Source organism: Scyliorhinus torazame, chromosome 2 (genome assembly GCF_047496885.1).
Source record: "Scyliorhinus torazame isolate Kashiwa2021f chromosome 2, sScyTor2.1, whole genome shotgun sequence".
Lineage (NCBI taxonomy): Eukaryota > Metazoa > Chordata > Chondrichthyes > Carcharhiniformes > Scyliorhinidae > Scyliorhinus > Scyliorhinus torazame.
This window is the reverse complement of record NC_092708.1, coordinates 276,039,457-276,064,582: the sequence shown is the minus strand read 5'-3', so window position 1 is coordinate 276,064,582 and position 25,126 is coordinate 276,039,457. Positions and strand designations below refer to the sequence as shown.

Below are 25,126 nucleotides of genomic sequence, written 5' to 3'. Positions count from 1 at the left end.
TATAATTTTCCCGTAATCCATGTACCTATCCAACAGCTGCTTGAAGGTCACTAATGTTTCCGACTCAACTACTTCCACAGGCAGTGCATTCCATGCCCCCACTACTCTCTGGGTAAAGAACCTACCTCTGATATCCCTCCTATATCTTCCACCTTTCACCTTAAATTTATGTCCCCTTGTAATGGTGTGTTCCACCTGGGGAAAAAGTCTCTGACTGTCTACTCTATCTATTCCCCTGATCATCTTATAAACCTCTATCAAGTCGCCCCTCATCCTTCTCCGCTCTAATGAGAAAAGGCCTAGCACCCTCAACCTTTCCTCGTAAGACCTACTCTCCATTCCAGGCAACATCCTGGTAAATCTTCTTTGCACCTTTTCCAGAGCTTCCACATCCTTCCTAAAATGAGGCGACCAGAACTGTACACAGTACTCCAAATGTGGCCTTACCAAAGTTTTGTACAGCTGCATCATCACCTCACGGCTCTTAAATTCAATCCCTCTGTTAATGAACGCGAGCACACCATAGGCCTTCTTCACAGCTCTATCCACTTGAGTGGCAACTTTCAAAGATGTATGAACATAGACCCCAAGGTCTCTCTGCTCCTCCACAATGCCAAGAACTCTACCGTTAACCCTGTATTCCGCATTCATATTTGTCCTTCCAAAATGGACAACCTCACACTTTTCAGGGTTAAACTCCATCTGCCACTTCTCAGCCCAGCTCTGCATCCTATCTATGTCTCTTTGCAGCCGACAACAGCCCTCCTTACTATCCACAACTCCACCAATCTTCGTATCGTCTGCAAATTTACTGACCCACCCTTCAACTCCCTCATCCAAGTCATTAATGAAAATCACAAACAGCAGAGGACCCAGAACTGATCCCTGCGGTACACCACTGGTAACTGGGATCCAGGCTGAATATTTGCCATCCACCACCACTCTCTGACTTCTATCGGTTAGCCAGTTCGTTATCCAACTGGCCAAATTTCCCACTATCCCATGCCTCCTTACTTTGTGCAGAAGCCTACCATGGGGAACTTTATCAAATGCCTTACTAAAATCCATGTACACTACATCCACTGCTTTACCTTCATCCACATGCTTGGTCACCTCCTCAAAGAATTCAATAAGATTTGTAAGGCAAGACCTACCCCTCACAAATCCGTGCTGACTATCCCTAATCAAGCAGTGTCTTTCCAGATGCTCAGAAATCCTATCCTTCAGTACCCTTTCCATTACTTTGCCTACCACCGAAGTAAGACTAACTGGCCTGTAATTCCCAGGGTTATCCCTAGTTCCTTTTTTGAACAGGGGCACGACATTCGCCACTCTCCAATCCCCTGGTACCACCCCTGTTGACAGTGAGGACGAAAAGATAATTGCCAACGGCTCTGCAATTTCATCTCTTGCTTCCCATAGAATCCTTGGATATAACCCGTCAGGCCCGGGGGACTTGTCTATCCTCAAGTTTTTCAAAATGCCCAACACATCTTCCTTCCTAACAAGTATTTCCTCGAGCTTACCAATCTGTTTCACACTGTCCTCTCCAACAATATCGCCCCTCTCATTTGTAAATACAGAAGAAAAGTACTCATTCAAGACCTCGCCTATCTCTTCAGACTCAATACACAATCTCCCGCTACTGTCCTTGATCGGACCTACCCTCGCTCTAGTCATTCTCATATTTCTCACATATGTGTAAAAGGCCTTGGGGTTTTCCTTGATCCTACCCGCCAAAGATTGTTCATGCCCTCTCTTAGCTCTCCTAATCCCTTTCTTCAGTTCCCTCCTGGCTATCTTGTATCCCTCCAATGCCCTGTCTGAACCTTGTTTCCTCAGCCTTACATAAGTCACCTTTTTCCTCTTAACAAGACATTCAACCTCTCTTGTCAACCATGGTTCCCTCACTCGACCATCTCTTCCCTGCCTGACAGGGACATACATATCAAGGACACGTAGCACCTGTTCCTTGAACAAGTTCCACATTTCACTTGTGTCCTTCCCTGCCAGCCTATGTTCCCAACTTATGCACTTCAATTCTTGTCTGACAACATCGTATTTACCCTTCCCCCAATTGTAAACCTTGCCCTGTTGCACGTACCTATCCCTCTCCATTACTAAAGTGAAAGTCACAGAATTGTGGTCACTATCTCCAAAATGCTCCCCCACTAACAAATCTATCACTTGCCCTGGTTCATTACCCAGTACTAAATCCAATATTGCCCCTCCTCTGGTTGGACAATCTACATACTGTGTTAAAAGTAGGATGGGAAATAGAGGGATACGGACCCCGGAAGGGTAGAAGATTATAGTTTAGATGGGCAGCATGGTCGGCACAGGCTTGGAGGGCCGAAAGGCCTGTTTCTGTGCTGTAATTTTTTTGTTCATGTTCAAACTATGGACCTGGAATGAGGGTTCCACTGTTTGCTGTAACTATATTTGGAAACTACCCAATCTGTGAATGGAGGTCATGTGATAAGCAAGTTAACTCTGTGTTTTAAGAAATCGATTTCCAGGGTCAATGCGCAGAGAGGACATGAATTGGTAACAGCAGCAAGACGACTCATGGTTCAATTTCTCTCTTTCTAGCCATTTTGCTAGCATACCTTGCCTGTACTCTGACCAGTCAAACCAAGCAGGTAGCGAGCATCTTTAACATAAACCAAGCAGCTGCTGACTCTAGAAGACAGAAATCGCCCATCAACAGTTTAAATTGTCTCAACACAGAATCCAGAAAGCTCACCAAACTCAACCTCAAACCATCCAAGTCATCAATCTACAGGATCTGTTTTTGATTGACTTATTTTTGGGGCTCCGTCTTTATCACTTACTTGTGTGAGCAAGCATGTGCTTGCATGCATTATTCTGTGTGAGAATCTCTTAAATGCTTTCTATAGGTATGTCAGGAATAAGCGAATGACTAGGGAAAGAGTAGGACCAGTCAAGGACAGGGATGGGAAATTGTGTGGAGTCTGAAGAGATAGGCGAGATACTAAATGAATATTTTTCGTCAGTATTCACTCAGGAAAAAGATAATGTTGTGGAGGAGAATGCTGAACCCCAGGCTAATAGAATAGATGGCATTGAGGTACGTAGGGAAGAGGTGTTGGCAATTCTGGACAGGCTGAAAATAGATAAGTCCCCGGGACCTGATGGGATTTATCCTAGGATTCTCTGGGAGGCCAGGGAAGAGATTGCTGGACCTTTGGCTTTGATTTTTATGTCATCATTGGCTACAGGAATAGTGCCAGAGGACTGGAGGACAGCAAATGTGGTCCCTTTGTTCAAAAAGGGGAGCAGAGACAACCCCGGCAACTATAGACCGGTGAGCCTCACGTCTGTAGTGGGTAAAGTCTTGGAGGGGATTATAAGAGACAAGATTTATAATCATCTAGATAGGAATAATATGATCAGGGATAGTCAGCATGGCTTTGTGAAGGGTAGGTCATGCCTCACAAACCTTATTGAGTTCTTTGAGAAGGTGACTGAACAGGTAGACGAGGGTAGAGCAGTTGATGTGGTGTATATGGATTTCAGCAAAGCGTTTGATAAGGTTCCCCACGGTAGGCTATTGCAAAAAATACGGAGGCTGGGGATCGAGGGTGATTTAGAGATGTGGATCAGAAATTGGCTAGCTGAAAGAAGACAGAGGGTGGTGGTTGATGGGAAATGTTCAGAATGGAGTACAGTCACAAGTGGAGTACCACAAGGATCTGTTCTGGAGCCGTTGCTGTTTGTCATTTTTATCAATGACCTAGAGGAAGGCGCAGAAGGGTGGGTGAGTAAATTTGCAGACGATACTAAAGTCGGTGGTGTTGTCGATAGTGTGGAAGGATGTAGCAGGTTACAGAGGGATATAGATAAGCTGCAGAGCTGGGCTGAGAGGTGGCAAATGGAGTTTAATGTAGAGAAGTGTGAGGTGATTCACTTTGGAAGGAATAACAGGAATGCGGAATATTTGGCTAATGGTAAAGTTCTTGAAAGTGTGGATGAGCAGAGGGATCTAGGTGTCCATGTACATAGATCCCTGAAAGTTGCCACCCAGGTTGATAGGGTTGTGAAGAAGGCCTATGGAGTGTTGGCCTTTATTGGTAGAGGGATTGAGTTCCGGAGTCGGGAGGTCATGTTGCAGCTGTACAGAACTCTGGTACGGCCGCATTTGGAGTATTGCGTACAGTTCTGGTCACCGCATTATAGGAAGGACGTGGAGGCTTTGAAGCGGGTGCAGAGGAGATTTACCAGGATGTTGCCTGGTATGGAGGGAAAATCCTATGAGGAAAGGCTGATGGACTTGAGGTTGTTTTCGTTGGAGAGAAGAAGGTTAAGAGGAGACTTAATAGAGGCATACAAAATGATCAGGGGGTTGGATAGGGTGGACAGTGAGAGCCTTCTCCCACGGATGGATATGGCTGGCACGAGGGGACATAACTTTAAACTGAGGGGTAATAGATATAGGACAGAGGTCAGAGGTAGGTTCTTTACGCAAAGAGTAGTGAGGCTGTGGAATGCCCTACCTGCTACAGTAGTGAACTCGCCAACATTGAGGGCATAAAAAAATTTATTGGATAAACATATGGATGATAATGGCATAGTGTAGGTTAGATGGCTTTTGTTTCGGTGCAACATCGTGGGCCGAAGGGCCTGTACTGCGCTGTATTGTTCTATGTTCTATGTTCTATAATGCATGTGTGTGTGAGTTGAGCATTTTTTTTGTACCAGCAAAAATAAACTTTACTACCGGCCCCGGGTCACTATCCGTGTGGAGTTTACACATTCTCCCCATGTCTTTGTGGGTCTCACCCCCACTACCCTAAAAGATGTGCAGGTTAGGTGAACTGGCCAGGCTAAATTGCTCCTTAATTAGGAAAAAAAAATTGGGTACTCTAAATATATTTTTTTAAAACTTTACTATACAAGGTCAGAAAGTGAAAACAATTTACAATATTTATCTTGCGCTCTAACGTTCAGTTAATATAATGTACAGGCGAAAGAACAGGCAAACTACAGTTGAACACACCACACTAAAATGCAAATGCAACAACCCACCCAGGCATCAGTAAACACTGCGAGTCAACAAATCTCCCTGAAACTCTGTCCCTCTCAGCGGGATTCCAGACTTCACCATCAAAGATCTTATTTTGGAATTCTCTCTAAACGTTGCTCCAACTTGGACAGCATCAACGACGGCCCACCTCACAGAGCTTCTGTTCCCCAGGTTCCTGAGGCTGCACTCAAGCACTAGCCCTACCAACTTCAGCTCTGTGCCCAATGCCTCATGGCCTCACCAGCCTTTTGTTGCCTTCTTGGATATTCAGGGCTTTTGCTGAGCCCTCTGTTTTTACCAGGGCATCTCCTGAGTCTTCACTTAAAGTCTGCCAAACACGGTCCTTTTCTTAATGGGAGCTCTTTCTAAGCTCCTCCAAGTTTAATTAAACTGGAACCTTTTCCTGGGACTCTTCTTTTGAGACCTCTTCCAGTCTCCTGCCTGGGACACTTTTTAAAATTCTTTCATGGGATGTGGGCATCGCCTGCTGAGGCAGCATTTATTGCCCATCCTTAATTGTCTTTGAAATGAGTGGCTTTGCTAGGCCATTTCAGAGGGCATTTAAGAGTCAACCACATTGCTGTGGAGTCACAAGTAGGCCAGATTCCTTCCCTAAAGGACATTAGTGAGCAGATGGGGTTTTACAACAATTGACATGGTCATCATTGGACTTTTAATTCCAGATTTCTATTGACTTGAATTTCACCATCTACCGTGGTGTTATTAGGACCCTGGTCCCCAGAGCATTACCACCCGGCTCCCAAGACAAAGTTTGAAGGGATCACAGTAAAAGTAATAAACAAATGTAATTGTGACAGAAGGGAATGACAGCAAAATCGCAATAGGCAATGTACACTATCATACACGTTTCTGTAGTTAATGCAACCAAGCACATCATTTAGAAGCTATTGTAAATCTGTGAAATTGATTTGGAGTTGAAAAAAATTAGTAGCATACCATTACTTTAAAAAAAAAAAATTTAGAGTACCCAATTACTTTTTCCAATTAAGTGGCAATTTAGCATGGCCAATCCACCTACCCTGCACATCTTTGGGTTGCGGGGGTGAAACCCACGCAGACACGGGGAGTAGCATACCTTTCCAATCATGTCTGCAGCCATTAGATAATTTTCATCCTGCAAGAGCCGGATGGAGGTCACAGCAGAGTTATGGAAGATTGTAGCACCTCGCCAGCTCAGTCCTTTATGTGTTCGTTGTCTGACGTCTATGCTGAAAACCTCTCCCGATCGACAGCCATTATACAACACCGGAACCTGCAGAGACACCGCAATTTAAGATGTTATTTTGATCTCCATCAACCAGTGAAATAAATCCTGATAACATTTAATGCATGTATATGTGATAGAGAGACCTTTGGGGCGGAATTACAGTAGTTGATTGTAGTTCTGTTTTCTAATACTGTCACACCAGATCAAAATATAAGGTATGAAGTTCAGCAAAAAATCTACAATCATACAGAATAACACTCTTTAAACTTGGGGGGTTGAAGGAAATTACTATGTGCAGGCAACTAAAGAGCTAATTTGTGTAAAGTAAGATCCCACAAATAAGATGGTTGATCTGCTGTGTATTTTTAGTGATGCTGGGTGAAGGACACACTCCTTCAAATAGTGCATTGGATAAACTAAAAATTGTACCTCAATTAACACCTAATCCAAAAGCCTACAATCAATGCTGGGGTGTAGTGCTGACAAGTGACCAGCCATATAAATACTGTGGCTGCAAGAGCAGGCCAGAGTCTGGAACCACTGCAGCAAGTAACTCACTTCTCAACTCCCTAAAGCTTGTTCATCATTTCTTCGGCACAAACCAGGAGTGTGATGGAATACTCTCCCTTTGCAGCTCCAACAACACTCAAGAAGCTTGCCACCATCCAGGACAACACAGCACACTTGATTAACATTCCTTAAACATTAATTCTCTCCACCACAGGTGCATAATGGTTCATATGGGGATCACTCGCCAAGGTTTCATCAACAGCACCTTCCAAACCCATGACCTCTGCCACCCAAAACGAAAGGTGCAGGTGCATTGGAACATCACCACCTGCTAGCACACCTCAAAGTCACAAACCTGGAACTATATCGCTGTTCCTTCACTGTTGTTGAGCCAAAAACCTCTCCTTCCCTAACTGCACTGTGGGTATGCCTGCATCACATGGACTGTGGCATATTAAAAAAGTGGCTCACCAACATCTTAAGGCAAAACAAAATGGTCAATAAGCCATGTTGCTCTCGTTCCAGCAGACAAGAACAAAAGCCATAGTGCTGCAGGGTGTATGAAAATTACAAAAGGATTCTGTGCCATGTACACACTTGTCAACGGTGAATGAACAAGAAAGCAGAATTCACCCCTTTGACACACAAATGCTACAAATTGGAAACAAAAATGGAAAATCGTGGAACTAGACAGATCAGTTAACACCTGTGAAAAGTCACGCTAAAATTTCCATTGTGTATTCTTTACCAGAACGTAAGAATATTAATGCAAAACCTGTCTTTTCACTGTTAGTTGACCTGTTTGTTATTTCCTTTTCATAAAGGAAAGCCTCTGTACTTTAAATCCTTGCTTACCCTGCGCGCAAACTGTTGAGCAAGTACACTGCTGTTTGTTCTAAATGTCTGCTTTTGACCGGTTACAGCATCAGTCACAAAGACACAGTCCAACAAACCTAGGAAACAAAATGCAACAGATATGATTGTGACTTACTTAGTGAAAACTTACTTTTGTAACAGCAGCCCCTCTTCCAAAGTGGTACTTTTTGAGTGTACCGACAGTATTGTTGCCATTACAGGTTTAGGGGACAATTTCAATAGCTTCACAAAAATATGGCACAGATACAACCATAGAATTCCTACAGCGCAGAACATAGAAAATAGGAGGCTGTTCAGCCCATCAGGTCTGCACTGACCCTCTGAAAGAGCACCCTATCACGGCCCACAACGCCCCCGCAACCCCATGCAACCTACACATCCTTGGACACCAAGAGGCAATTTAGCATTGTCAATCCACCGAACCTGCACATCCTGGACTGAGGAACGAAACCGAAGCACCCAGAGGAAACCCACACAGACACGGGGAGAAAGTGCAAACTCCACACAGACAGTGGCCCAAGGCTGGAATTGAACTCAGGCTCCTGGCACTGAGGCAGCAGTGCTAACCACTGTGCCATGGTGCTATCCAACAGGCTTTTTTCTGTGCTATATCATTGTACCGTTACATAATTAATGAAGTTCGTTGAGTGGGCTAATAGTCTGTGTAATTGTTCTTAATAGTGCAATCCCCATGGGCTTTTACACAAGGTTGATTCCTAATTTTTCCAAAAAACAAGCCAAATCAGGTTAAAAGTTGACTATATTTGGCGGAGAAGGTGGAAATATCCAGCCCTCCATCAACATAACTTTATGCCTAGTTAGTAGGCATGCTTGGACAAGACAGGGTATATTTGGAAACAAATGGACTCATAAGCGATAGACAGCATGGTTTCGTGAAGGGTGCCTCACTAACTTGATCGAGTTTTTGAGGTGGTGACAAAAATGATTGATATGGGGAGGGTGGTGGATGTTGTTTACATGGACTTCAGTAAAGCCTTTGACAAGGCGCCTATGGCAGACTGGTACAAAAGTGGAAGTCACACGGGATCAGACTGCATCACGGTGGTAAGATGAATACAGAAAAGGATCGGTCACAGAAGGCAATGGGTAGCAGTAGAAGGGCGTTTTTCCGAATGGAAGGTTGTGACTAATGGTGTTCGACTGGGATCTACGCTTGGGACTCTGTTGTTTGTAGTGTACATAAACGATTTGGAGGAAACTGTAGTCTGATTAGTAAGTTTGTGGGTGACACCAAGGTTGGTGGAGTTGCAGATATCGTTAAGGATTGTCAGAAGATACAGCAGGATATAGATAGGTTGGTGACTTGGGCAGAGAAATGGCAAATGGAGTTTAATCCGGACAAATGTGTGGTATGCATTTTGGTAGGTCTAACATAGAGGGGAATATACTGTCAATGGTAAAACTCTTAGGAACATAGAAGGTCAGAGATATCTGGGCGTGCAGGTCCACAGATCTTTGAAGGTGGCAACACAAGTGGACAAGGTAGTCAAGAAAGCATACGGAATGCTTGCCTTCATTGGACGGGGCATCGAGTATAAAAACTGGCAAGTCATGCTGCAGCTGTTCAGAACCTTGGTAAGGCACACTTGGAATATTGTGCACAATTTTGGTCGCCACACTACCAGAAGGATGTGGAGGCTTTGGAGAGGGTGCAGAGGAGGTTTACCAGGATGTTGCCTGGTCTGAGGGTGCTAGCTATGTGGAGAGGCTGAATAGATTAGGACTGTTTATATTACAAAGACAGAGGTTGAGTGGTGACCTGACACAGGTCAACAAGATTATGAGGGGCATGGATAGAGTTGATGGGCAGGCACTCTTTCCCAGGGTGGAGGGGTCAGTCACCAGTAAACATCGGTTTAAGGTCCGTGGGGCAAAGTTTAGAGGAGATGTGCGAGGCAGGTTTTTTACGCAGAGGGTGGTGAATGCCTGGAACACGTTGCCAGGGGAGATTGTGGAAGCAGATACATTAACGGCATTCAAAGGGCATCTTGACAAACACATGGATAGGATGGGTACAGAGAGATACAGCACAAGGAAGTGCTGAGGGTTTTGGCAAAGGTTGGTATCATGACTGGTACAGGCTTGGAGGGCCGAAGGGCCTGTTCCTGTGCTGTATTGTTCTTTGTTGGTCCATTTTTCAATTCTTTTCAATGTATTTCACGAAGGGGCTGAGCAAATAAAAGAAAAAAAATCAAACATCCTCGAGATGACTCAAAGTGCACCATAACTTCATTTTTTTTTTACAAGTCAGATACATATCTTGTAGTTAAACATGAAATCTGAATTATGATCGCCCAAATTTTGTGTGAAGAGGCAATTACCATCAGATTCCTGCCTCATTCCTAATTTTCTGCACTGCAACGGGACTGCCCATTTCTGGACCAAGGGTTGGGGTAGGAGGGATATAGTTAGTTACTCAAGAGTGAGGAGTCAGAACTGTCCGAAGTCTCCGACTCAAACTAGAGGGTCCCAGGGAGCAGGGGAATTTCCCATCTGTAGTTCCAACCTCCTGGGCAATTCCCATGGAGTCAATGCAACGGAACCTCTGTGGGTTCCCAAAGCGCGTGTTGGATGGTACATCCGGACTCTGACTCGGAGGGGTAGGCTATTTGGCCGCTTGAGACCGCTCTGCCATTCAATAAGATGATGGCTGATCTGATTGTGCCTCAATTTTCCTGCTTGCCCCTGTATCCTTGAACTCTCTTGTCTATCAAAAATATGTCTAACTCAGGCTTGAATAGATTCAATAACCCATCCACCACTGGGGCAGAGACTTCCAAACATCACCGATCCCAGAGAAGAAATTCTTCCTAATCTTCGTCTTACTTGGAGACCCATTTATTTTGAAATTGTGCCCCCAGTTCTAGATTCCCCCAGGAGGAGTAATATTTTCTCAGCATCCTGTTAATAAAGCACTGTTAAGTTCCCTCAGAATCTTCTATGTTTCAATGAAATCATTTCTCATTCTTCTAAACTTCAATGAATATAGGCCCAACCTGCTCAATCGTTCCTCATTAGACAAACCAGGACATCAAAGTTGCCACAAGCAACACAAAAAAGAATAAACTAGTTAAAGTGGTTTCCATTAGCATTAGTTGGGGGTGGTGGAAATGTTTCACCAGGGTCCAAGGGGAAAGACTCATTGCTTTGGGCGACACAGTTGCACAATGGCTAGCACTGCTGCCTGACAGCGCCAGGGACCCAGGTTCGATTCCAATCTTGAGTGACTGTTTGTGTAGAGTCTATACATTCTCCCCATGTCTGTGTGGGTTTCTTCAGGGTGATCTGGTTTCCTCCCACAGTCCAAAGATGTGCAGGTTAAGTGGATTGGACATGCTAAATTGCCCCTTAGTGTTTATCATAGAATTTACAGTGCAGAAGGAGGCCATTCGGCCCATCGAGTCTGCACCGGCTCTTGGAAAGAGCACCCTACCCAAGGTCAACACCGCCACCCTATCCCCATAACCCAGTAACCCCACTCAACACGAAGGGCAATTTTGGACACTAAGGGCAATTTATCATGGCCAATCCACCTAACCTGCACATCTTTGGACTGTGGGAGGAAACCGGAGCACCCGGAGGAAACCCACGCACACACGGGGAGGATGTGCAGACTCCGCACAGACAGTGACCCAAGCTGGAATCGAACCTGGGACCCTGGAGCTGTGAAGCAATTGTGCTATCCACAAGGCTACCGTGCTGCCCCGTTTAACCGTTTAGGTGAGATTACGGGTTGCAGGTGAGTGGGCTAGGTAGGGTGCTCTTTCAGAGGGTCAGTGCAGGCATCCTTGGGCCGATTGGTCTGCTTCTGAACTGTATGGTTTCTAGGAGTTTCTTCAAACAGCAACAATATCCACCTGATTAGGCAGATGGGACCTTGTATAAATTGAATGGAAAACCGCACTTCTGACAACACTGCAATCCTAAACATTGTGTGTTGAAATTCTGCAATAGTTTCAATACATGATCTTCTGACTCAAGAATGAGTGTGCTAGCAAATAACCAAATAAGCTAAACTGAGATGGTAATGAAAAGTCCCATAACAATAACAAAATAATTTAGCAACAGCATCAAGTTACAGCCAAATTAAAACACATTTCTCTCACTATTTAACATTTGAGAATGGGTTACAAATGCTAGCTTTGCCACATCCCATGAAAGAATAAAGGAAAAAATCTTCTCAATGATTTCCCCACCGCAGACCTCCTCTTAAAGGTGCTGACTCATATTTGGGCACAGTTCCATGGGCACAGCAACCTTCCAGTATTTAGCCACTAAATGCATGTTAGCTTTAACATTTATCGTTTGTGCTATGCAACTGTGAGGGCCATCACAGCTGATTCATGTCCTTCCTGGACTTCCATATGGAGCTGGCAGAGAAAGGCGTCAACTATAAGGTGGTCAATTACAGTACAAAGTAACTCACAGAGATCAGTGATTAAATATTGGGTTTTGCTGGTAAGTGTAGCTCAGTAAATCAACTTAAAACAAATGCTAGTCTGGAAAATTCAGTCACATTGATTTCATTTAATGAACAGAATGTTCTATGGGTGGGAAAATCTCCACTGATTTGAACAAAAGTAAAATGATTGCAAGACACAAGGAAATGCAGATTTATATCGTCAAAAACTAAGAGCAACTGATTCACTGGTTAATGATTTGTTGACCCAACCTGTACTGAAGCACTTGTCAGCTTGTGGGTTGAGGCACCAGGCACAAGACCAGACCGTTGAACTCCTAAAGTTACACTGCATGCTTAGGTGATCCTCTGTAGGTATAATAAAACAGGAATTCATATAGATATTAAACACATTTACATAATTGTTACTAATTAAAATATAAAGCAGTTAAATACATGTAAAAGTGCAGCCCCAAGGAACAAATCCTGACGGAGGGGATATAGTTACAATATTAGCCAATAGGTAACTTTTTCCAGAGCATCTTGAATCATCTGTTACTGTATACTAATTTATTTTTCCAAAAATATACTTTATTCATAAAATACAATGATTTTACATTTTCACCAGAGAACAAGATGCACTCTGAGATGCTTCAGTTTAAAAAAATTTACAGTACACAATTTTTCCAATTAAGGGGCAATTTAGCGTGGCCAATTCACTTAACCTGCATATCTTTGGGTTGTGGGAGTGAGACCTACGCAGACACGGAGAGGTGTGCAAACTCCACACAGACAGTGACCCGGATCCTCTACGCCGTGAAGCAGCAGAGCTAGCCATTGCACCACCATGCCGCCCTTGAGGAGCTTCAGTTGAGGAACAAGAACATTACATACATTTCAATATATTAATTACAGGGAGTACAATTTGGTTCAGACTGTATACATCGTTCACGTTGCACTTTGCGGTGCCTCAATACAGTGGGACAGGCCAGCCAGAGTGAGTCTTAAACTTGGGAATTTGAAACAGAGTGGGAATTCGGTGCAGAGCGGGAAGAGGTGCTCTTTGCTTTTCCTCCTTGCTTTGTAATTTTTAAATTTTCAGAGAGGGGTCTTGCCCTGCTGCAGCTGAGGATACAAAGGAGACAGTTGATTGGTAAGCAGTGGGTAAGGTCAGTAAGTCTTTGCAACATTTATCACATAGTTGAAAATCCGTTTGTGGTTTATAAAGTAAGGGCTATATTTGGTAGTGACAAGGACAAGGAAAGAAGGGCCATACAGAATTGGATTTAATCTAATATCAAGCATATTCCAAAGGATTAATTTAAAGGGGTAAATCATAGTAGACAAGCTCAAAGCCTTGGTTTGCTCCTCTTGTTCCATGCGAGAGGCTGGGAACATTTCCAGTGCCCAGGACCAGCATGTGTGCAGGAAGTGTCTCCAGCTTCACCGGGAAGCCCGGGTTTCGGAGCTGGAGCAGCAGTTGGGGACACTGTGGAGCATCCGCGAGGTGGAGAATGTTGTGGATAGCATGTATAGAATGGTCGTCACACCGCAGGCTCAGACTCGGCAGGCAGGAAAGAGCAAGAGAGCTAGGCAGGCAGTGCAGGAATCTCCTATGGCAATTCTCCTGCAAAACAGATACACTACTTTGGATACTGTTGAGGGGAATTACCTCTCAGGAAAAGCAGCAACTGGCAGCACGGTGGTGCAGTGGTTAGCACTGCTGTCATGGCACCGAGGTCCCCGGTTCAATCCCGGTTCTGGGTCACTGTCCATGTGGAGTTTGCACATTCTCCCAGTGTATGCGTGGGTTTTGCCCCCACAACCCAAAGATGGGCAGGGTAGATGGATTGGCCACGCTTAATTGGCCCTTAATTGGAAAAAGTGAATTGGGTACTCTAAATTTATTTTTTAAAAAGGGGGAAAGTAGCAACAGACAAATTCATTGCACCAGGGTTGGTTCTCTAGAGGGAGGAGTAAAATGTGCAGGAATGCATTAGTTTTAGGGGATTCAATTATAAGGGGAATAGACAGATGGTTCTGTGGCTTCAAACGAGACTCCAAGATGGCATGCTGCCTCCCTGGTGCTAGGTCAAGGATGTCTCGGAGTGGTTGCAGAACATTCTGGAGGGGGAGGGTGAACAGCCAGTGGTCGTGGCACATGTCGGTACCTCTGACATAGGTTTAAAAAAGCGATTAGTTCCTAAAAGCCGAATATAGAGAATTAGGAAGAAAGTTGAGAAGCCGGACTTCAACGGTAGTGATCTCAGGATTACTAGTAGTGTCATGTGCTAGTCAGAGTAGAAATAGCAGGATATATTGGATAAATACGTGGCTGAAGAGATGGTGAGGGGAAAGATTTCAGATTCCAGGGGCATTGGGACCGGTTACACCTGGGCAGGACCAGGACTGATGTCCTAGGGGAGTATTTGATAGAGTGGTTGGGAAGGGTTAAAGTAAAATGGCAGGGGGGTGGGAACCTATGCAAGGACTCAGAGGAGGAGGAAACAAGGACAAAAAGAAAAGACAGAAAGGGAAATAAGAAAAGTGATAGGCAACCTTCCGGTGATGGTGATGTGCTGAGCAGTTGCACATCAGGTGGCTCTCCTCCAGAACACAACCAAATAGGTACTTTTGGTCGAATGTAGCCCGACAATTCTGACTTATTTCACCCACAAATAAGAAAGGAAGAGAATAGGAACAACATGCCAGCAAATGGGAGCTTGAGAGGCTGCAGAGAAGGCAGGAGCAGAGGAAAAGGCCAAGAGCAGCGGGTGAACACATCGGCGGACCTCCGAGGCGAGGGTTCCCTGGCCACCCCTGAAAGAGGGAGATCGACGACCCGAACTACGGCCTTCCCACCCTCCCCACGCCTGGAGATAGATGTGTCACTCTTTTATCTGAACCACAAGATGCGAGTACGTTCCTTGTATTGGACAAATGACCACACAACCAGTATGCTAGTTAAATTATTGTTTATTATTCAACATAGGCTTGGTTCTATGTGTAATAATCTACAGGCGGCTACTTATTAAACTACACCTAACAACTAAAATGACCTTTACTTAACTTCCAAGTGACTGGCTCTATGCAGGTTAGATAAGGCCTTTATCTGGATCCTCATGTGGATCGCAGGTCCTTGAACTTGGCTGGTCGATATGCTGCAGGTGGTCGGAGCAGAGGCCAGTCCCAAAAGAGACTAAATACTGGTGGCGCAGTTCTTCTTATCCCCCCATCTTTCGTGCTCTTCTGGGCGGTCCCAACTCGGGATCCAATGGATCGATAGGGTTTCGAACACCCTAATCGATTCTGGACAATTAGGGGCGGGTACCTCGATGGCTTGGGCGGGTCCTAGCTGCTATTGTCCAAGGCACGTATGCACTCCTATATAAGGTTAATAGGTGCCCCGAGTCTGCTACTTTTGCTATGTTTCGATCTGTGTCCCATTGTCCTGGGGAAATCGGTGATTGACCTTTCAGCAGGTGTGAGTTTCAGTTAGGTCTGGTTTCCCTCTGCACAATACACAGGGGCTGTGTACCGTCTGTACCAACCAGACCATAATTCCCATTATCCTTTGTGGGCGGCCATTTTAGATGGCCACATATGGAAGATGTTCCTGACAAAGGAACTGATGGCATTGAGGGAGGCGTAAAGTGGAGATCCAGTGGCGGTCAAGGTGGCAGTGACAGCGTAGTTCGACGGTGAAGAATGGGGAAGAAGCTGGAAGCTCAGGGTAGGACGATCCGAGAAATGGAAAAGGCGTCAACGGACAAGAGCATATGCAAATGCACCAATGCCAGTGCAAGGCAATAGAATCATAGAATTTACAATGCAGAAGGAGGCATTTCGGATCCTTCTGCACCGGCCCTTGGAAAGAGCACCCCCATTTAAGCCCACACCTCCAACTTATCCCCGTAACCCAGTAACCCCACCTAATAATCAGGGATTCCTGAATATTACTGATACACCATCAATTATGACACGACAGAGAGATCAAGTGAATGAAGGCTTTAATACGCAAAGAACTTAGCTAGCTAGAGACTTCAGTACAAACTGAGCGCCACCCATTGGATGCAACATTATATACAGCCCCGGGGAGACAGAGCCAGAGGCGGAGTCCACCGGGGTTCCAACCCAAGCCTTAAAGGCATATCACACTAAACCTTAAAGGCATATCACCTATCTGGTGAATACATTCACCACAATTACCAAAGCCAATATAGTGACAGGTACAATTCAAGCCACTCACTTTGGGGCATGACCATGATGTAGAGATGTAGAGTTGGACTGGGGTGAGCACAGCTTTGCTTCGAATCATAGCTTTCGGAGCACTGCTCCTTCCTCAGGTGAAAATGGAAGGAGCAATGCTCCGAAAGCTAGTGATTCGAAACAAACCTGTTGGACTTTAACCTGGTGTTGTAAGACTTCTTACTTTGGGGGATGGGACATAATCTTCATAAATACACTTTTACCCTTAGTTTGCACCCAATATACTCGTAAAAGGGGGCAATGCAGTGGTTAGCACCAACGCCAAACAGTGCCAGGGTCCCGGGTTTGATTCCTGGGTGTGGAGTTTACACTTTCTCCCCGTGTCTGCGTGGGTTTCTTCCAGTTTCCTCCCATAGTACAAAGATGTGCAAGTTAGGTGGATTGGGCATCCTTAGGGTGCGATTACAGGGTGAGGGATTGGGCCGAGAAAGTGTGGTCTTTCAAAAGGTCGGTGTAGACCCGATGGGCCGAATGGCCTCTTTCTGTACTGTAGGGGTTCTATGATTCTATGAAAATAGCGTCTAATTTGACTCCCCTACCCTCTACCCCCATTGCCCTCGTTTGTTGAATTATGAATTTGTTGAATTATGAATTCCATCTTCTCAAAAATTGTTTTTTTTTTAATCTAACTTTGAATGTTGCTGAAAACGCCACTGAAAGCAGTGTGTGTCCATAATTTAAAAACAATTTTCTGCACATGACTCAAGTTCAGAATATTGAAAAGATTTGTCATTTCCAATTCTAGTGTTAATTAGTTAATTGATCCAAATGGGGTCATTCATTGGTTATGGTGCTTCTGAAGTCCCCAATTCACCATTACGGGAGTGAAATCCAATTACTTTTCCAGGTGATTGTGGAATAAGTTTGCAACAGGAAAATTGGGGAAGAGGGTGTGAAAAATGTACGGCATAGATCACAGGGAATTTTGGCCCATTCTTGGAGTGATCTTACCAATGGTTTCTTTTAAAAAATGGTGATCTGCAGTCTGGAGGCAATTAAATTGACAGCACGTACTACTGAAGGAACAGCAGTCAAAGACGTGGCTTAACAGGGACACAGTTTTATGAGCACAATAACAGATTCTGCATTACATGGTATATTGCGGATCTTACAAAGCAGGGTATTAAGCAACTTACTGTAAGCATCACCGTTGGAGATCCACTAATAGCACATATAAATAAAGCTGACCACTTAATTGTAGTATTTAAAAAAACTTTTTTAAAATGCATCTTTTATCAATATTTGCAGTCTCCAAATTGGGTTTCGTGGAGCCCAAAACAAGGAGAGCGGATTCCAATTGCCCGCTAATTGTTCTTCCGAAGTTACAAACTCTTGGTAGAAATATTACTTTAAAAAAATTAAATAAAATTAAGGACTTTTAGAAAATCATTTGTTCTTTCAGACTCTCCTGGACTGGAAGACGATTTAAAACTCCATCAGCTAGGAACAATTGGGGAAAGACCAAAAAATGGAAAAGCTCAGCGAAGCAAAACCATTCAACTTCAAAAACAGCCTTTCAATATGATCATGGTTGATCCTCTATCTCAATGCCATATTCCTGCTTTCTCCCAATAAATTCTTGAAAAGATGATTCAGCTCTTTCTTGAATTCATTTTTAAAAGGCTGGAAAATCAGAAACTGCAGGCCCATGATCTTCCAACCAGTCGTTTCTACAAGCATCAGTCGACATGGAAAATGCCCAGCAAAACAAGTTCTTTACCAAGGACAGCCTGCCAGGAAGTGGGTAACTCAAGAAACTGTCTACTAATTTCTAAGTTCCAACAATCACCTGTGATCGTTCCTCTTAAGGTTTGTCAACACTGTCAGAATTTATGAACACCAGAAAACAACTCAAACCACTGTATTCGTATTAAAAATATTCCAGCATCAAATTTTTTCCCCCAGTTGTACCCATGCAAGAGATTATGTTAGTGCAGGTTGGCGGTTGTTCATCGATATTTATTTTCTTCCACAGCATATGAATGTTTCCTCAAAAGCAAGCCTTTTCAATCTCATTAGTGACCATCTGGTTGGATTAAGACTCCCTGGCTTGACACATTTCCCCACACTGATATCACTACTCCTGTGGGCATTATATTTTACATAAACTAAGTTGCACATGCATGTACTCAGCCCACGAATAAGGTGCAATGACAATTGCTGCTTTACTCTGTACATTCTTTCCAATCAAATATGCCAATTGACAGCTAATTTTTATTGGTACTTCAGCATTAGGTAGCAAGGTTGGAAATCTCAATGGCAAATTAGAGCTTGAACAAGCTGACTGAAATGCTGAGATCCGATCAGAGAGCTGAGTCCAGTCACGTTATATTAAACATCAATCATCATTTTGTGGAGGCACCCTTATCCAATGCCATGGAATCATTTTTACAGATTGTTAAAATGGTGAATTGAAATGTTTTTAACATGTCTTCAGGGAAAGATACCAAATTAAAGTGAGGCTCTGGTTTCACCGGCTGTGCGGCTTCTCACCTACATTCTTCACCAGACAGTGCGCAGCACACAAAATACAAGGAGGAAAAAATAGATCTTGAAAAAAATACAACTTATAACGTTCCAGTAGGTAAATGTATGGATATAATCCTTACCCGAGTTTGAATTACTGAAGATTGAAGCTGGAAGTAGGCTAATACATCCTGGGATGTCTGCATGACCCGAAAGGCAAAGCCTGGCATAGCACAGTTTAAGGAAAATTACCAAGCAAATCATTTAATTTATGGCAAAAGGTTCTACTGGAAATAATTTCCCAATTGAAAAATAAGCAGTTAATTCTGAATTTGTCAGTCACCACAACACCGCTTTATTCTGCCCCTCATTCTACATTCCTCTTTATTTTGTATAGTCACGTCTTTAAGACGCACCTGCTTTTTACCAATTACGTTCAATAAATGTCTATGTTCATTTTCTCTCCTCAGCACCTCATCATTTGTTACTTTTTCCGTCAGGCTGATCCTTTCCATTCTCCTCCAAACTCACATTTCAAAACTATTTAGAAGTTATTCTCCTCGAACAACCTAAACTGTATTGTTCAGGGCATGATTTCAAAATTTGCAGATGATACGAAGACTGAACAACATTGTCAACCGTAATAAGGATAGTCTTGAACTTCAAAGGGACATAGCCATGTTGTTGCCGACAAGTGGCAGACAAAGTCCAACGAGACCATTCATTCTGGCAGCAATAATATGGAGACAGTATAAAATAAAGGGAGAAACTCTAAAAGAGGTGCAGGAACAAAGGTATTTATGTACATTCAAGATGGCAGGACATATTGAATAACCAGTAATGAGGCATATGGTATGCTAGGCTTTAGAAAAAGGGGCATGAGGATTTGCTGAGGTGGAATAGTCTCCCCCTATCTTTGTTAGGCTGTGTACAAGCGGTCAAGATGAACATTTTGCCATGGTTCTTATTCATGTTCCAGAGCCTGCTGGTCTTTATACCGAAGTCATTTTTTATGGGGCATGAGGTTGATTTTGTCATTTATATGGGTGGGTAAAATGGCAAGGATTAGGAAGACGATGCGGGGCAGCACGGTGGTGCAATGGTCAGCACCGCTGCTTCACGGTGCAGATGTCCCAGGTTCGGTCCCGGCTCTGGGTCACTGTCCGTGTGGAGATTTCATATTCTCCCTGTGTTTGCGTGGGTTTTGCCACCACAACCCAAAGATGAGCAAGCTAGGTGGATTGGCCACGCTAAATTGCCCATTAATTGGAAAAAATGAATTGGGTACTCTAAAATTCATAAAAGAAAAGGAAGACGATGCTCCAAAGAGGGCAACAGTCGGAAGGTTTGGCCCTTCCGAACTTGCTATATTATTATTGGGCGGCGAAAGGCGAAAAGGTTTGGGGTTGGAGTAGAGAGTCGGAGACGGCGTTGGTGAAGTTGGAAGATAGTTTCTGTGAGGAGTCGGGGTTGCAGGTGCTGGAAATGGCACTGCTCCTGTTTACCCTAGGGAAGTGGTGGCAGCCACATTGAAAATTTGGAGGCAGTTTCAGCAGCACTTTAAATTGGGGGCAAGGACGAAGATGACGCTGATCAGATAGAACAATGGTTTGAGCCTGGAAGGATGGAAGCGAGGTCTCCGGGTTGGGCGGAACGAGGGCTGGCGGAAGTAAAGGATTTGTTTTTAGAAGGTCAATTAGCGACCTTGGAGGAGCTGAATGAAGTATGGGGCACCCAGGGAGTGGGGTTCAGGTGTGGGGCTTTGTAAAATAAGTCTGCCCGACCTTCCGGTGGCACCACCCTCCTCATTGTTGGAAGGAGTGTTGTCGGTGGTGGAGTTGGTTGGGGGGGGGGGGGAGTGGTTTGTCTCAGTGATCTATGGATGAATATTGGAGGACTCTGGAGGGGGTCAAAGCCAAGTGGGAGGAGGAGTTGTGTATGGAGCTGGAGGAGGGTTTGTGGTATGAAGTGCTGTGGAGAGTGAATACCTTAACCTCTTGTGCGAGGCTGGGGCTGGTTCAGTTAAAAGTGGTACATAGGGCGCACCTGACAAAGTCAAGGATGAGCCAGTTGTTTGAAGGGGTGGAGGATGTGTGGGAGGGGTCCAGCCAATGTCTATGTATTCTGGTCCTGCCCGAAGTTGGAGAAGTTTTGGGGGTAGTTCTTTAGCACCATGCTGATGATCTTACATGTGGACTTTGAATCCAATCCCCTGGGGGCCATATTCGGGGTGTCGGACTTGCCGAAGCGGCAGGCCGATGAGGGGCAGATGTGTTAGCTTTCACCTCGTTCACTGTTCGCAGGCAGGTTTTGTTGGGGTGGAGGTCAGTTTCTCCACCCTGTACCTCAATGTGGCTTGGGGATTTAATGGAGTTCTTGCACTTAGAAATGGTAAAATTCACTTTAAAAGGGGTAAGTGAGGGGTTCCATAAAAGATTGGGTTTGTTTATACTACATTTTGGAGAGCCGATTACCATCAACTGCTAGGGGGATGGGGACAATCGTTGAAGCTGGTGAACTAGGTCTAGTTAAAAGCCGTGCAGGTAGGTAGTCAGACCCCTAAAAAAGTAGCGCACGTAAACAAGTTCATAGGAGTTGCGTAGGTTCAAGAACAAACCGTGCAGAGATATCAGGGATAGAATGCTGTCAGGAAAAGATGATGTGGAGATGCTGGCGTTGGACTGGGGTGAGCACAGTAAGAAGTCTTACAACACCAGGTTAAAGTCCAACAGGTTTGTTTCAAACACTAGCTTTCGGAGCAGTGCTCCATTAACCTGAGGAAGGAGCAGTGCTCCGAAAGCTAATGTTTGAAACAAACCTGTTGGACTTTAACCTGGTGTTGTAAGACTTCTTACTGTCAGGAAAAGAGGAGGTGGGTACCATGAACTTTGATAAGGGAGCTAAGGCCTCCATCACAAGGTTTATAGCAGAATGTGGAAAGATGGGAGGAACCCCCGAGGAACAGAAGAGCTGATGGATAGGTCAGAAGAAGAATGTACAAAAGGGGGCGATTGGCCCAGCAGATAAGGAAGAGAAACTGTGCTAATCCAGAGGGTGTTCATGATTGAGAAATGGCAGAAGGCACGTAGAGGGGCTTTGAGAAAATAGTTGATGAAGTCCCAGGTATAGAAGCAAACTGGGGATGTAAAATATCAACTGCCCAAAAAGATTGAGGGGAAACTTTTCTAATACTTCGACTGAGATCAACATACTGGACCAACTGCTCCCGTTAGGCATCATATATTTTTTCTAATTATTTAATGAATCATATCTAAACTGTTGTTTCTTAATAAACTATCCTAACTAGTTGACTTCCCATTTAGATAATCGTGGTCTCTTAACCCAGTGTTTTTCAAAGTGGGGGTCGCGACCCGTGGGTGGGTCACGGGGGAATGCAAAACGGGTCGCCAAAATGTCTCCAAAAATGATCTCTGGGAATCGACGACCTTTCCCCCCATTTTCTCCCTGGATGAATTCTGGTTACAGTGCAGTGTGTGGCCAGATTAGGCTGATGTAGAGGCCTCCCTGGGTCACGCTTATAGTCACCGCCACTGATACAGCCTCCAGCAGCCACTGCCGTGTCTGCAGCAGCTGATCTGCCAAGTTAGTCAGCACCTGCACATACAACTGAAGAGTTTAAAAGAAAAAAAAATCAATTATCTTTAAATTTATTTCCTGCAGATACTCCTTCTGCACAACGTTGGTTTCCAGCAGTGTTTTGCACTTTATCTTCCAGGCCTGCACCCCCACCCAAAAACTGTGACTGCCGACTGGAATATCTATCCACGAATACCCCAGTCAGTAACTCATAGCCAGAGTACTGTCTTATACAGGATCTAGCTCAAGCAGATAATACCGGTGCCTCCTGTCGGGAACTCCCCACCTTTCAATTGGTCCATTTTCATAAAGCTGATTTATATTTGCCCCATTCTGAACCCACTCTGGGGCAATGGGTGTGGGTTTGGGAACTCCACCCATCCCATTTGGGGGGGGGGGGGGGGGGGGGGGGGGGAATACATCTGGTCAATGCAGATCATAGGAAGCACAGAGTCAATGATCACACAAAGAGACCGACTTCAGGGTTAACGTTCTGAATCGAATGCATGATTAATGTCTGCCATTGTTAGCATTGTCCATTAACCTTGAATTTCTGTTACCATTAACGTTGTCAGTGTTGGTTCAATTTCAGCAACAGTTAATCTTATTTTTTTTTGCAGAATTAGGCCACTCAGCCCATCGAGTCTGCTCCGCCATTCAATCATGGCAATATTTTTCTCATCTCCTTTCTCCTGCCTTCTCCCCCATAACCCCTGATCCCCTTACTGATCAAAAACCTATCTATCTGTCTTAAAAATACTCAGTGATTTGGCCTCCACAACCTTCTGCGGCAAAAAGCTCCACACATTCACCACCCTCTGGCTGAAGTAATTCCTCCTCATCTTTGTTTTAAAGGATCGTCCCTTTAGTCTGAGATGGTGGCCTCTGCTTCCAGGTTTTCCTACAAGTGGAAACATCTTCTCCACGTCCACTCCATCCAGGCCTCGCAGTATCCTGTAAGTTTCAATAAGATCCCCCCTCATCCTTCTAAACTTCAATGGGTACAGACCCAGTCCTCAACCGTTCCTCATACGACAAGCTCTTCATTCCAGGGATCATTCTTGTGAACCTCCTCTGCACCCTTTCCATCCTTCTTTAGGATACTCCATTACTCCAAATGGTGTCTGACCAGAGCCTTATGTAGCCTCAAAAGTACATCCCTGGTCTTGTATTGTAGCCCTCTCGACATGAATGCCAACATTGCATTTGTCTTCCTAACTGTCAACTGAACCTGCACGTTAATCTTAAGAGAATCGTGAACAAGGACTCCCAAGTCCCTTTGTGCTTCTGATTTCCTAAACATCTCCCCATTTAGAAAATAGGCTGTGCCTCCATTTCTCCTTCCAAAGTGCACACCTTTCCACATTGTATTCCATCTCCCACTTATTTGCCCACTCTCCTAGTCTGTTCAAGTCCTTCTGCAGCCTGCCTGCTTCCTCAATACTACCTGTCCCTCTACAGATCTTTGTATCATCTGCAAACGTAGCAACAGTATCTTCAGCTCCTTCTTCCAAATCATTAATGCATATTGTGGAATGTTGTGGTTCCAGCACAGACCCCTGAGGCACACCACTGGTCACCGGCTGCCATCCTGAAAAAGACCCCTTTATCCCCACTCTCTGCCTTCTGCCAGTCAGCCAATCCTCTATCCATGCCAGGATCTTACCCTGAACACCATGGGCTTTTAACTTATTTAACAGTCTCCTAGGCGGCACATTATCAAAGGCCTTCTGGAAATCTAAATAAATCATGTCCACTGGTTCTCGGGCTAAATCGCTGGCTTTGAAAACAGACCAAGGCAGGCCAGCAGCACGGTTCAATTCCCGTAACGGCGAAATAATTCCAGTCGATTTCGGCGGCGTGAGAGCAGCTGGTTAGTCAGTTTCAGCGGGAGCATTGCGGAAGGAGGGTGCTGGGAGGTAAGTCAACCTTTAAAAGCACTTCTCTTTGCAGGGGCAGGCCAGTCGATTTCGGCGGCGTGAGAGCAGCTGGTTAGTCAGTTTCAGCGGGAGCATTGCGGAAGGAGGGTGCTGGGAGGTAAGTCAACCTTTAAAAGCACTTCTCTTTGCAGGGGCAGGCCAGTCGATTTCGGCGGCGTGAGAGCAGCTGGTTAGTCAGTTTCAGCGGGAGCATTGCGGAAGGAGGGTGCTGGGAGGTAAGTCAACCTTTAAAAGCACTTCTCTTTGCAGGGGCAGGCCAGTCGATTTCGGCGGCGTGAGAGCAGCTGGTTAGTCAGTTTCAGCGGGAGCATTGCGGAAGGAGGGTGCTGGGAGGTAAGTCAACCTTTAAAAGCACTTCGCTTTGCAGGGGCAGGCCAGTCGATTTCGGCGGCGTGAGAGCAGCTGGTTAGTCAGTTTCAGCGGGAGCATTGCGGAAGGAGGGTGCTGGGAGGTAAGTCAACCTTTAAAAGCACTTCTCTTTGCAGGGGCAGGCCAGTCGATTTCGGCGGCGTGAGAGCAGCTGGTGAGTCAGTTTCAGCGGGAGCTGAGACTTTTTCTCTTTTCTTTAAATTAGTTTTTTAGGCGGGATCAGGAAGTCGACCCGCGGACGTCTGGGAAGACCCTCACCAATAAATTCTGGTGGAGAGGAAACCCGAGACACTACACGTGTAGTGTCTCCCACCCGCCCTCCTCCTCTAACCTAATAATAAGACCCATTGGTCTGAGGTAAGTACCATATTTTTATTATATTATTATTATTTTTTATAAAAATT

General features: G+C 44.8%; 1 protein-coding gene across 3 annotated transcripts in view; it reads right to left on the bottom strand.

Moving 5' to 3' along the window:
* LOC140398912 (DDB1- and CUL4-associated factor 4-like) overlaps window positions 1-25,126 on the bottom strand; it is a 282,089-nt gene that overhangs the window by 65,982 nt on the left and 190,981 nt on the right. For all 3 annotated transcript variants that reach the window (XM_072487889.1, XM_072487908.1, XM_072487899.1), the window contains 4 exons: window positions 18,960-19,039; window positions 12,355-12,450; window positions 7,641-7,738; window positions 6,144-6,320 (listed from right to left, as the gene is read on the bottom strand). In XM_072487889.1, the coding sequence (XP_072343990.1) occupies window positions 6,144-6,320; window positions 7,641-7,738; window positions 12,355-12,450; window positions 18,960-19,039 (451 nt within the window). The remainder of the gene's footprint in view (window positions 1-6,143; window positions 6,321-7,640; window positions 7,739-12,354; window positions 12,451-18,959; window positions 19,040-25,126) is intronic.